The sequence below is a fragment of the Corvus moneduloides genome, chromosome 2, assembly GCF_009650955.1.
Source record: "Corvus moneduloides isolate bCorMon1 chromosome 2, bCorMon1.pri, whole genome shotgun sequence".
NCBI lineage: Eukaryota > Metazoa > Chordata > Aves > Passeriformes > Corvidae > Corvus > Corvus moneduloides.
The window spans coordinates 46853501-46867949 of record NC_045477.1 but is presented as its reverse complement, the minus strand read 5'-3'; the positions used below and the strand labels follow the sequence as shown (position 1 = coordinate 46867949).

The following is a 14449-nucleotide window of genomic DNA, read 5'->3' as shown; positions in this document are numbered from 1 at the left end:
ACTGAGTAGGTAAAATTCTTAAGTATTAAAAGCAACAGTATTCAAGCCACAAATTCTACTTCCCTTTCTTTCGTACCATTTGTATTTCAGTATCATGCTTGCATCTAATTCATCTTTTGCAATTTAGCCACAGTTGTTTTCCTTTCTGGCTCAGGAAGGAATGACTGTGCATTGCTGTTTGAAGAGGGACATACGCAACTGCACATTATGAGAAGACTTGCCAACACTGTCAGAGGCTCAGAGAAAGATTTACATTTGCACAGATGCAGAACAATAATGGAACACCACTGTCAGTACTCCAGTACTCTTAAACATATCTTCCTTGGGTGATAACTTAATAATGTAGTATATTGTTTTCTGCAGCTTTACAGCACATGCCTTGCCTCACTTACACACTGTTCTGGTGCTACAGAAATTCAGTGGAAATAGTTCCCAAGGGCAGCATAGGGTAGATGTTGACCCATATACCTTGGGAGTGGGGATAAGCTGGGAAGAGTTTGAATCCTCCCAGTGGAAAGTCATTTCAAGCTAGCTAATCTCGTCCCTTAGCTGCAAGCCATTTGAATAGAAGGGCAAAATCCTTCTCCATGAATGTTCTGCCCAGCCTGTTATTTTCCCGGATGGCATAATTTTATATCCAGACTGTAATACACAGTGCAGAGGAATAGATATCCTCCAATAGTTGCCAATTGTACTGGGTTTGGCTGAAATAGAGTTAATTTTCTTCCTAGTAGATGGTATAGCACTGTGGTTTTGAATTGAGTGTGAGAATGGTGTTGATAACACACTGATGTACCTGTTGCTCAGCAGTGCTCGCTCTAAATCAAGGACTTTTCAGTTTTCTGTGCTTTGACAGCAAGGAGGTGCACAAGAAACTAGGAGGGAACAGAGCCAGGACAGCTGAGCCCAAATGGCTGAAGGGATGCATCAGACCACAGAATGTCAGGCTGTCTACATAAACTGGGATGTATTGGCCATGAGGGATGGATCCCTGCTCAGGGATGGGCTGGGCATTGGTCAGTGGGTGGTGAGCAATTGTTTTATGCATCGCTTTTCTTTCTTGGATTTTATTTCCGTCTCTCTTTTTGTTGTATTTTTTTGCATTTCCATTATTTCATTTTTACTAACATTAATCATAATAATAATTTCAATTATTAAGCTGTTCTTATCCCAACCCCCAGATTTTACCTTTTTCCCTGGTTCTGCTCCCCATCCCACTGGGAGGGAGTGAGTGAGCAGCTGCTGGGTGCTTAGTTGCCAGCTGGCATTAAACCATTACACCCATTCAGTCAGCATACTTACAGCTCTGCGTGCTTGTTGCCATACTGATCATATGGTATTAAACTGAAGGAGAAGCAGGAAACCTCCCTGCTCTGTGTCAGCTCTCCCTCCGTGTGCCTACAAGTAACGCACAAGGCAGTTTATAATTAGTATCATGACTCACTCAATACTGGTAACTGCAGCTATGCCCTCAAAGGAAATGGCTTTTACATACCCTTTGGTTCAACTCTGTTTTGTATTAATGGCCCTCCCCTTTTCCCTTGTGTCTCTTCTTCCAGAATTCCTGAGCTGATGTTAAGAAGTATCTTCTAGCAGGTGTGATGGAGAAGACTTGTTAGATTTTAGGCCTCACTAATACTCTTCCAACTGTGCCTGCTTCCAGACAAAAAAGGAAGACAAAGCAGAAACAGCAGTTTCCAGAATTCCACTTCTTTTCTAGAAGATAAATACAAATCAATTGCACAAGAATATAGCCTGAATTCAGTTAAAGAAAGTGAAGAAGACCTCCTTGCTTTCTGAAATCTGTCCTGTTACATCTGTTCTTGATTATAAGAAAATGAACTCCTGTGAACAATTAAGCAAGTGGCTTTGAAAGAAAACCAGAGAAGTAGCAATTGGTGAGGCACAGAGACATCTTGGGGAGATAACAGAGACATCTTGGGAAGATAAGGGATGGAGTGAATACTGAGTTGACTTCCATATGCTTGGGCTTTCTGGCGTCCACTGAAGAGATGATAAGCAAAAAGGATTAAAAAATAAATTTCTAATTTATAAATCAAATATCTGCTTCATGTTCCTATCAAGAAGATATCAAAGAAGAAGAGACAATGGAGATGGAGGATAAGAACAGGTAAAAAAAAAAAAAAAAAAAAAGCCAAAAAAATCTTCTGAAAGAATTTATTGTTAGGCTGGCATGTTCTTGCTCAAACACCCATGGTCAGTAATTTAAAGAAGTCTGAAACTTGCCTAGTGTTTGTAAAAAATTACTATTTTTAAAGGTAAAATTAATTTCTTAAGTTACAAAATAATACTTAGGTGCCAGGTTCTGCTGCAATTACTTATGAATCGTCACCATGAAATTAATGAGAACTGCTTGAAAAAACTCCTGTGATTAATGGGTTCATAGTCTAACTTTCAATTTACAGTCTCCATTCACTATAGCATTTTTTGAAAACGAGTGAAAGTTTCCTTCCTGTGCTTGTCTAACTCTGAATTCAACATGCTGTTTTACTGGGATGAATGTATAATCCTGCCAACAGCTAAAACGCAAAGCAAGTTCTTTGCGTGAACAGTGTCTAAACAAATTTTACAACTTATCTCTTGTAAGTTACAAAACGTTAAGTTGTAATTAGAAGTGTTCTTACTTGCTGTCAATGGACCTGCAGGAAGAGGACAGCTTCCACCCTCAGCCCTGCAATCTGCAGGAGCCCCCTTGATGTGCAGTTCCTTAGTGTACAACCTCTGCTTTTTCCTGTGTGTCAGGAAGGTGGGCTTTGCATTGTGTTAGACAGTTGTTGATAGCAACAGCAGATTACTCTTTCAGGGTCTGCTCCACTGGCTCCCTGGGGAATTCTGTGAAAATTCATGGAAGTTATATACTTCCTTTGCCAGGTCACTGTTGGATAGAAAATGTGGGGGTTTGAATCTTTCTTTTTGGTTAGTTAACTAGGCGCTTCTAATCCAAATCTTATACATTTGGGCATCTCTGAGGTTTTTTTCACTTCTCTTTGTTTACCCAGAAGAGGATGACCTGTGTGCTTTCTTCCCCTTTTCCAACCTTCCTCTCACTAGGCCTTACATGTGACTCATGTTTCTTCTTCTGTGCCACCTGTCCTTCTGTTTTGTGAAGGATAAATTGTAGCTTGTATTTCTGTATGGAACTGAATGTGTTATGAGTGAGACAGAACTGATACAGAAGTGGAAAAGAGCTAGGATTATCTGGAAGGACATTGCTGGATATCAACCACTATCTGATGAAGAGACACTTGCAGAAGTGCTTGAAGTTGTGTCTTTTCACAATTTAGGAAAACTACATGTCTTGTAGTAGTATCCTTCTACTTTATATTCTAATTTTCTCTATATACAAAGGACTCTGTTCAGTGATGCCTAGAAAATGTTATGAAATTTTAGAACACGGTTAGATGCAGTATTCAGAAAAAACAGGGATCAGCAAATACTTCTTAAAATGTTTAATGCATGTGTAATGAGGGTCCTTTTAGTTATTGAGTTGATTTTCCTCAGTGGAATGATAGTAGCTCCATTAGCTCTGAAATCAAAATAAGAAAATGCCTTAAGGTAGTATGGAAAAAGCCTTGCTTTGATAACCTGATGACTCTGTGTCCTAAACGGAGGCAAAAAACCTAGGCCTGGATTCATGAAGATGTTTAGGAGCCTACATTAGGCTCTGAAATTAATTTGCAAATTTAGGCTCCGCTCTTTTGATGTTTCAAGGTTAAAGTGGATGTTCTAAATCTGGCCCTTTTATTGGCACCGAGGCCAAAACAAAATACCATCAGTAATTTAACATATTGCTTATTAAAAACGTATGCCAACAGCAGTTCTTGCAACACTGTAGTCCCTCCTATTGCGATCCCTAAAGAGCAATTGGGGAGTTTATTTTTATAATTTGGTTTAATCTTTTGCATAATTTGAAATACCAAACATTTTGTACTGGTGTTTTGTTATTTGTACCATCTAGAATTGAAAACTCCATCATTCTTAGCAATTCAAATTTGTGGAATGATGGTTACTGTGCTATAGCTGAGTTATCTCTTCAAGGACTTAGCTTTAAGTAGTATTTTCTCAAAGGTGGATCAAAGAGGAAATTTAACTTCAGCATTTGAGATTTTGAAATCTTATAATTTATTTGTGCCTTCTTGTTTTGCTCTTTATTTGCAAAGAATAAACTGAAACAAGTTTTATAGGTCTTTCAAGTATTTTCCATTACAATTTGCTTAGTGCCATCTAGGAACTCACTTGAACACTAAAGCAAATCACAGAGAGATCAAAATCATTAGATGAAAACAAATGTCTGTTCCTGGTCTCTGTGCCCTTATATGTTTTACTCATTTTTAGTAGTATTCAAAAGTATCCTGTTCTGTTGATACTTGACATTTAGAAACGAATCAGCTTGCAAAAGGAATAAGATAATTCTTCAGTTCTTCAGTGTTTGACTAAGCTATGATCATACAGATATTTTGCTTAGAAACTGATAATAGTGGTTTCACATGAGGGGTGCAAAGTAGGAATATTTATTTAAACTCACTGCACCAACCTAAAATAAAATAGTTTCATCAAAACACCCAATTTGTGTAATAGATCTGAGGGAAAAACTAGATATTTTGTTTGAATCAAACACTTCACATGCCAGAGGTTGGGAATTTTTTTGGCTGTTTGTACTACATGGAACTCTAGCTAGAAAAAAATTAGATGTTTTCTGTTAGTGGAGCTATTCAAATGAAATAGAAACTGTACAATAAGTGGTGGCTTGCCAATGACTAGCACATGTGTCATCAACAAATGGTAGGCTTACTTTCAAACTTCTTGAAAAGGCATTAGTAAGCAGGGGGAAAGCAAACTCCTGGCAGTGACTATAGACCAATGCAATCTGTGTTCTCTGACTGCTGGGAAATAGATATGGTGCAATGTTTAAAACATCTGCTGGTAACAGTTAAGGAGTTGATTTAAGAATGGAGGTAAGTGCTTGCCGTGTCATAGAAGGTTTTGCTTTAAGTTTGGTGTGCACTGTCTCAAACCCAGATGAAGTTGTTGAGTCACTGCTGCTTGCCTGCCAGCACTGCAGAAGGTTACTTGCTGCGCTGGAAGCCACTGTACTGCAGCGGTTTTCCTCTGGCAGGAGTGACGGAGCCACGTCTGTTTCTTATCGCACCATACACCCCTTTTGTGGACTCCATTCCGTCTTTCTAATCACACTGACAGGATGGAAGGGACTTGCATCCATCTTTTTCTGCTACTGCAGTCTTATTTTAAATAATTGGAAATATGAGGTGATTCTGCAATGCAGAATTTTCTGTCTTCATGGAACTTGTACTATGAAACCAGCTTTCATTTTGTTTTATAAAAATAATTTAATGTTACAGAGACTGTTAAAATTTTAACAATTTTTTTTCTTTTGCATGTCCCTTCTTATATGGGTTATATGACTTCATTCTGAACTAAACAGAATTTATTTATAGCCACAGGAGAATTTTCCATACGTGCTTTTAAATCTAAATGCTGTTCTGCTTGGAAAAGTGGTTATAAAATTGTTAGCATAGGAAATTGTAGAAATAATATCAAAAAAATTTCAAATCAAACCCAACCCTTCTATATACAAAAGTTAGGGTTTTTTTTTAACCACTATGGGTAGTTAAAAAATTCCTAGCTGGTATGGTCAAACGAATTTCTTTTAACATTGTGATGTAAAATAATTTTTAGTAGTTCTTCATAACAAATTTGTACATTATACCTTGAACTTTGCTAGGATTACCGAGCTTCCAAGTTCTGTTTTCAAATGGATAAGCAAGATTTTAAAATTTATTTTTGTTGTTGTTGTTGCAAAAATCTGAAAGTTGGAACATGTAATTTTTTTTTTTTCGGTCAGTGTTATTTCTGTATCATCAATTTCTAGGATATTTTTATTTAGATATCAGGAAAAAATAAGGGGGTCAGATTTCTGAGGAGAACAGACATGGCTAATTTCCAAGAGCTCAAGAGTCCAACTCCTCTGTCCAGAACCTTCAAAGGTTCCAGTTCTGTATTACCAGTTCTTCCCAATTCTTCCCTTCTACTAAAGAGGTCATATACTAGACAGAATCTGTGGTACACAAAGTTTTTTTCTCCTCAATACCAATGTTAAATCATCACAGGATATAATTTGTGAGTATTGTCTTGTCATGTGATGTGGCATAGTTTGGGGGACTTCAGCCTGGCACTGACAGCAGGACAGTCCATGGCCCTGAATGTGTCCCACTATTTGAAAAGTTTCACATGGAGAGGTGGCTGTTTCCTGAGATAGCTTTGTTCCTCTCCAGGGTCCCATGCAAACAATTGTGCATGCTTCATAAAAGGCTAAATCACTCCTGTGATCCCAGGCAGAGAAGAAGAATTAGATTTTGCCCATGTGGCTTGGTGCTTCACAACTGGTCTGGAGACTATTTTAGTAGCTAATATGGATGGAACTGCATTGGGTTTCAACTCATTCCATTTTGCCCAGTCATCCACATTTGTGTCCCTCATGACGTACCCTTCTGCAGGTATTAAGACATAAAAAGATAAACATTCAGAGATTAGAAAGCAGCCTTCTCATTCTTTTGGACATAGTAGGAAAAATTCTATGATGACAAACTCTGAAGAGGATGTATCAAAAAGGAAAGTTAAAAAGATGAAATGATAGAGAAATGAACAGAGTCCTAAACAAAAGTGAAGAGAGACATCTTGTTTATGTTAAAATAGTTTTTGTGTTATTTCTGGTGAAAGCATGATCAGACCCACAATATTTTCAATATTTTCTTATAATCCTGTAGAAGTCCATATACAAATATTGCTGATGAATGAAATCAGTTGTAGCACTGGCAAAACTCTAGATACTGTATTGGATCGTGACCCACCTGACCTTTGTGGTTTTTTTAGCCTTGTATCAATTTTAGTGAGCTTTTTTTTTTTTTTTTCTTAGCTCGATACACTTCTGCAAAGGTTCATTGTGTCTTTTTGCCCTTCCACAGAAACTCTGTTGCCTTTGGTTGTCAGTTATCAGTTTTAACTCCCTGTCACTGAGTAAAGTCATAAATGTTTTTAGTTTAGCCAGGGATCGAAAGTGATGGAAGTGTTGGAATGAAGTGGAACTGTTGGACGGAGGTCTGTAGTCCATATTTTTGCTCAAAGCAGGAGGATCAGTATTGGTTCAGGTCAGTCATGGCTAAGCCTTGAAACACCCCAATGAAGAGTACCTCTAGACAACTCGCCTCCTAGTGACAGGATTTTTCCTGCTGTCTCATGTGAACCTCCCAAGCTACAGTTTGTTGCCACTGCTCCTTGTTAGTCTTGCAGTACTAAGAAGAGCTCAGGTCCACGGCCTTTGAAACTGCCCTTCAGGTACATGCAGGATGTTACCATACTGCACCCTATGGTCTCCTCGTCATCAGACTAAACAGCCCCCCATATACTCTTTGTAGGTCGCGTGCTTTGGGCCCCTGACCATGCCAGTAACCCTCTGCCTGGGAACAAAGGAAGCCCAAAACACCACTATGTTCTGGTCGCAGTATCCTAGATCCAGCCTCAACAGCACTGAGCGGACACTCACTTTCCGTGATCTGGAAAGCTTGGTATTCCCCAGCTCCTTTGGAGCAGGGCTGCTGTTCAGCCCGTCACTGATGCACAGCCCATGGCCCTGGGTGCAGAACTTTGTACACGATGAGCAGTAGCCTTTCTGCTGGCCCTCTCCATAAGTTTCTCAAACTGCCCTCTCAATTTATTGGGATTACAGGCAGACTAAGGCTCAGTTTTCAGGAGCAAGAGCACTTTCCTTAAGTCTTGAATGGTGTGAGAACTTAACGTACACGCTTGTGAGGTAAGGCAGGGTGTATGACCTATCACAGGCTCTCCGACAGAGAGCAGAAAAAGTATGTTTCCTTCTGTGTTTTGCATCCTTGAGAAACAATGAAGTTTATCAGCCGTAACTCTGTGTGATCCATACGGTGGTGCCTGAATGCTGTGAATTACGTGAAACACCAGCATGCTTCCCTGCCGAAGGAGGGATGTGCCTGCGGTACCATCTCTGCATCTCATCCTCAGTCACGGCTCACGCCGTACACGCGACTGCAGCCTCTCCCTCGCCCCAGGCGACCGGGCTCTCTCGCCCGAGGGCCCTGGGCGCACGAGCCGCGGGGAGCCGGGACACGCCTCCGTGCGCCAAGGCTGAGGACCCGCCCGGGGGGCCCCTCGCACCGCCGCAGCCGCGGCCGCCGCTCTAAGGGCGGCACTTCCACCCGCCCCCGCCTCCTCCTCCCGCCTCCTCCGCGGCGCCGATCTCCGGGCGGCGCAGCCCCACCCCTTCCCCGTGCGGGGAGCGCCGGCGGCGGGGCGAGCAGCGGTCCTTTGTGTGCCGCGGCGGGATGTGAGTGCGGGCCGGGCCGGGCGGGGAGGGAAGGCTGTGGGATCAGCTCCGCCGCTTCCTCTCGGAGAGCGCCTGCCCGCCCGCACATCCCTGCACCCCGCGGGCTCCGACGCCCGTCTCGGGCCTCCGTGGTGCCCGAGGGGGAAGCGAGCGGGCGGCGGCGCTGCGAGCCTTCTCTCATCTGGTATCTCGTGTTGCCGCAGGCTGGCCCGGGTGACCGTCCTCCATGACTGCCTGGGCTGCAGGACCTTCGAGCTGCCGCCGTCCGCGGCCGTGCGGGACGTGAAGAGGCGGATCGACGCGGAGGCCGGGCTGCCCCCCGCCGAGCAGCGCCTGTGGCACCGCGGCAGAGAGGTGAGGGGCGGGCGGGGCGGCTCTCACAGCGCCGGGCTGCGGGAAGTCCCCGCCCGGCTGCTCTTGTGTCACGCGTGGGCAGCGCGGCGTGTCCGTAGGTGTTCCTCTCGTGGGAAGCACGGAGGTCGACCGTGCTTGGACGACCCACATACCGCTCTTGATGGTGCCAGCTTTTATTACCTGAGTTTTTGTGTCTTTTTCCCCCCCCTCCTTTCCCTGATGTTCTCCCTGTGTTTTATCCTAATTTCTTTGGGGAGTTGTTGGGTAGAGCAGAAATTCACCCGAGAGTGCTGATGTGCTTGTTCTGCCCTCCTGCCACTCTGGTCAGTTTCAAGACCAGAGCTGACATCACAGTGAGATGAAAGTGACAAGCTAAAAATTGAGGTCTGGGCACAGGAGAGAGTCGAATGAATGAATGAATGACCTTGTTCTGTTGAAGGCATCAACCTGGTGTCAGTCTTTCAATACTGCTTGGTGTGCTTCCGGCTGTGCTCTTGGGAAATGGGAACCTGGAGACCTGGTGGGATGGGATGGGATGAGTAGAGGCAAGAAGAGGAGAGAGAGGAGGTTGGAAACTAGTGTTAAATAGGGCAACGGGACTTGCAAATGCGTAGAGAAGAGAGGGCTCTAGGGAAACCTTGTTGTGGTCTTTCTGTATATGATGGGGGCTTATAAGAAAGATGGAAAGAGACTTTCTATCAAGGCCTGAAGTGATAGGACAAGGGACAATGGCTTTAAACCGAAAGAGGGTAAGTTTAGATTGGGCACAAAGAAACTTTTTAGCATTAGGGTGATAAGACACTGAAAATTTCCCAGAGAAATAGTGGATACCCCATGACTGGAAGTGTTGATGATCAGGTTGGATGGAGCTTTGAGAGACCTGATCTAGTTCCTGTTCATGGCAATGGTGGGAGGGGGGGTTTGACTACATGATCTTCAAATGTCCTATTCCAACCCAAACCATTCTATGATACAAGGAAAGATATAGGTGTTGGTTTTAAGGAAACTTTTAAGAACCTGGGGAACACAAGTAGTCTTTGAGGGCTCAGGTTTGAAGCAAACTCCCTGTGTAGTTTATCTTTTGTTTTCTTGTCTGATTTTGTGTGTCCTTGGTTTTGTTCTCTCCAGGCCTTCCTGTTTTGGAGGACGAACTCTGTATCACTTTCTAAAATTTGCCTGGAAGCAAAGATCTGACTAGCACAGAAAACTTATCTTTTTCAGGGAACAGTCAGTAAGCAGGCTGCAATTGCTATTCTGTTTGTTTGGGTTATTTTTTATAATAAACTGGAATTTATATGGGAACATTTATTCTGTACTGTAGAAAATTTGAAAATACTTTATAAACTTTTGAACTCCTGTTTATTGGGACCAAATTATTTTTTAATTTTCTGAGTAGTAGAATATTAATCCGTAAATCTTTTTCCCCCCCTTTTTTTTAGAACTGTTATGTGCAATTTACAGATGTTAAGTAAAATCCAGTACCTTTTTTCTCATAGGTCCTTACAGTGTTAAATTATTGATCTGGATCTATTCAATGTCCAAGTTTCTAGTGGTGTTTTGGTACAAAAATTGTACCTTAGAATATTCAGTTACTCAATCCCTTTAATGCTTGGTGATGGTTTAGAGCATTCCATGGATTGCTTTTTATTTTAGTCATTTCAGAGTAGCTATACCCAATTTTATGTCTTGAGAAAGTTCAACTCAAGTACAATATTTCTGCATTTTTATGATAAACCCACTGTTGCTTTAATCACTATTTAAAACTGGTGTAAATAAAAAAGAATGTAAGTTTTTATTATTACTGTTGTTGTTAAATAATGATGACATACTCTGGACTAGGGCTGTCTTTTGCTTATTGAATGTAGTTAGATTGTAAGCATCTATGTCTGTGTAAACACCAACTGCTTTCTAGTGATTTGTTTTTACCCATCGAAGTGAAGAAGTAGTCCCAACATTTGCTGTAAACTGAGACTAATATAATCATATAATTTCACATAATAATATTTTAATATAGATCCTAATTAGTGCAGTGGCCCTCTAATTCAGCATTTGTTGTTGTTGCATGCAGGATAACATATGAGTTTTGTAACAACACTTAGTATATGAATGAGACACGCATCATATGAAATGAGAAGTGCAGCAAAACCATTATGTGCTGTGATTACTGAATAGTTTTCCCAATGGCTGCTAAGGAATGTGTTGCTTAGTTTGCCTCAGTTTCTCAGTGATGTTCCTGGTGAGTCCACTGGGGGTTGGATTAGGTGACTTTCAGTGGTCCCTTCAACCGGTCTGCATGTAGAGGTAATGGGGGATGAGGCTGTCAAATTCTTCAGGGGTGTTTCTCTGACACTTCTGTCTCTACACATTGCATCTTGCTAGCTGTTTTGAGCTGATATTGCTTAGTTTAAGCCCCCTGTGAAATTGCATACCCAGATGTACTTGTGGAGTACAGATTATGTACTTCTTGTATATGTTAATTTTTTTTATGGTCATTCACCTTAGAACAATAATGCTTTCATTTTATGCTTCCAGAACTTCCCTGAATACAAAACTTTTTCAAATGTACAAACAAGAGGCCGTGGCTTGCTCTTAGTATGCTTCTATAGGCATTTTTTCCACCTGATTTGTTTTGGTCCTGTTACTAACAAACTGAAACTTCTGACCAAGTTCTGTCTTATTTTTTCCTTCAGTTGTCTGATGATATCAAGATTGTGGATCTTCAGAAGTCTCAAAATCAAGTTTTTCTGAAACTTCAGTCAAAAGGGTTGAAAGGAGGAGGTATGGAAAATATTTGTCTCTGTTTATAAACTGGAAGCTCAAAGCATTTTCTGATGCAACATGGAGTTAATTGAAAATTTATCTCCTTTAAATGTGAAGCAATTATTTTTCATGTAAGTCCTAGGTTTGACACTTGTTCTTTTCATTCCACTCTAGAAAAATTAGGCTTCTCTTTTTAAGTGCCTTGGCATTTGTTTTTTTCTTTGTAATATAATGTGTAGAATTTAGGTTATTGCTGTCCTTTGGAATCAATAACACTTGCCTTTCAGTAGTGTTGTAGCTGCCTTGTCTCATATAAAAGAAGCTGAATACTTGAAAGCAATTCAGATACTGAAAGGATATCTTTTCAGTAACCACCATGTAAAAAAATATGACACTGGTAAAAATCTCTGGATTTCTTCCGTTGTTTTTAGGTTTTTTTCTTTGATAGTTTGGTTTTCTTTTAATTCTGTCTGTTATTTACATTTTTATTAAAGAAAACCGAAGGTGTATCTTTTCATATGGTGTCTTGATAACTGAATATCTTCAGAAATGCTCTAATTAAAATTTGTCATAATTATTTTATTTGGTTGCTAGCATTAGTATTTTTCTCACAATAACTTTATTGCAAGGCAGTGAAATAATTGCTAATGGGATGGTAGGATGAAGAAGGAAACTGTTCTTTTCATGCAGATATTTTATTTGGTCTTACAAAAATATTGTATTTCTTAGCCTGTTCAAGCCATGAACTGGATTATGGATTTTTAGTAACAGAGGGAAGTTTGTATATTAGTCAGAAGTTCGTGTTCACATTCTCTAGAACCTGAAGTAATTAGAAAACACCTATAAAAATGGACTTCATGGTTCTATGACATCAAATGCTTTTCTTTCTCTCATTCTTGACTGCTTGCTCTGATGTTTTGCTGTGTGTAGGCTGTGGTAGACTAAATAAAAAAAGTCTTATTTTCCACCATGCAAGTATATAGAGGATAAAGTGTAGTGGCCCTAAGAAATCTTAAATGGGAAAGAAAAACCGGCACTGTATTTCTGTGCCTAGAAATGGAGATTTTCTTAGAGATTTCACTGTAAGCTGTCTATGTCTAGATAAAGTGCTTAACTTTTCCTGGCCCACAGTTCTGATGTAAGTCAATCTAAAACATCTGAAGGTTTTAGTATCAGCCTTTTGTGTTCATTCCGGAGTCTTTCAGTTCAGAGATTTTTCCTTACAGCAGATGAATCAAGAAATGCCCTGAATTTCTCACTTGGAAGTGCATGGTCAGTAGGACCAAGCACATGGGTTGCTGAAGTACTCTGAAGATCATCCGTGTCCCCTTTGTGCTCATTCGTTGCTGGTGTCTGTCAAATAACACATGATCTTTTCATATGATCACAGAATAATTCATGTTGGAAGGGACATCAGGAGGTTTTTACTCCAGCCTTCCTGCTCAAAGTGTGGACAGCTCTGAGGTCAGACCGGGTCGCTTGAGGGTTGATCTGGTGGAGCTTGGAAAGCCTCAGAGGATGGAGACTGCACAGACTCTCTGGGCTCCTGAGTGCTTGTCTGCTGTTATGGGAGAACAAGTTTCTACTTGAAATTTGTGGTACCAGTTTTGTGTTAAATATCACCAGCCCTAATAGTCAAGAAAAATCAGTTCAGCCTTTGATAAGATGCAGTAAATAATGATCTATAGCCAGAGTAATTGTTGTGACATGCATAGAGCAGCTCTGCTCTTGGATTTAAAGTGAACAAAGTCTATCTTCATTCCTATCACTTAAAAGTTATTTGTCTGTTTTTGTGGTTCCCATGGTAAATGAGATGTGTTGTTTAAATACTTCCACCTGCCTGCCTAACTTAGAGAAGATTAGTTTCTTGATTTTGGATAATTTCAGTTGATCAGTTCACCTTATTTTGGAAGTATGCATATTGACTTTCATATACTTCTGTAAAATTAACAAAAGTTATAAAATATTTCACACACCTTCAGCTGTCAGTTGCAATTTCTTGCTTATTTTTTTCATTGATGCTATTAAATTACCTTAAATAAAGTGACACAAGAAAATTTTAAAGACAAAATATTTGATGTTTTTGCTTGACATTTTCTCAGCAAATAGAACTCTTATTTGTCCCCTTTTTTCCACTTTGCTTTTTTTCCTAGTGTTTTATTCCAGAATATACATAATATGCGTGTTTGATTCTGTGTGTTTCATAAACACACGTATATGCAGAAGAGAGGGAGAGAATAATTACTTGTTAATAATTTTATGAGGATGCTTTAGATAGGGCATCATTAGGGTCTGTTTTCCTTGTGAGGATTGCATCATTGCTATTTGTTTGAAGCACATGTTTTAGAGGTTTGGTTAAGGGAGCTGCCCTTTAGCCTCAGACCGGAGTTTGAATTGAAGAGTACTGAACCTTTAATTTTGTGATAACTTTTTCTCTTGGAGCAGATGTTCATAATGCTTGGACTCTTTTCCCTCCAGGGTTAAGCTCTGGCAACACCAAAACTGGCACCAGGTCCATGCCCAAAGTGTGTCAGAACAGGAGGTGTACACTAGAGCCAAAACCTTCTGTGCCTGTGTGTAGCTGTCAGTAGGGATCATCACTGGCTATAAAAGAGTTAGAGCCACTGCTGCCCTGGAATACTGTCCTGCTACTTAAAAAATAGTAGTCTTTTAGTAATTCCTACTTTTGAACATTAAGTAGTTGGAATTGTGGTATAACTGTTGCAAAGACAGCCTCCAAATTTATTTCATCTAGATATGAAACAGCTTGTTGACCTTAACATCAAAACTGCTGCTTTACTTTTTTTAATTAAAAGATTTATAATGTAGTATTTTCACAGTTGATTTTGGAAAGACAAGACTTTACAATAACAGGCCTTAAGTTAGTTTAAAGAAATTATCTAAGTTCGCAGTAATTGTTTAGTGGTTTTTTATTTAATC

At 40.3% G+C, this 14449-nt stretch overlaps 1 protein-coding gene across 7 annotated transcripts in view; it reads left to right on the top strand.

Moving 5' to 3' along the window:
* Nucleotides 1-14449, top strand: part of SACS (sacsin molecular chaperone) — a 58108-nt gene that overhangs the window by 14434 nt on the left and 29225 nt on the right. For 3 of the 7 annotated variants that reach the window (XM_032099422.1, XM_032099421.1, XM_032099420.1), the window contains 4 exons: nucleotides 155-326; nucleotides 1560-2131; nucleotides 8599-8749; nucleotides 11440-11527. In XM_032099422.1, coding sequence (XP_031955313.1) covers nucleotides 2109-2131; nucleotides 8599-8749; nucleotides 11440-11527 — 262 coding nt within the window. In that variant the 5' untranslated portion in view covers nucleotides 155-326; nucleotides 1560-2108. Of the gene's footprint in view, nucleotides 1-154; nucleotides 327-1559; nucleotides 2132-8301; nucleotides 8396-8598; nucleotides 8750-11439; nucleotides 11528-14449 lie in introns of those variants that run through there. The other 4 variants (XM_032099417.1, XM_032099419.1, XM_032099418.1 and 1 more) reach the window with 2 other exon arrangements.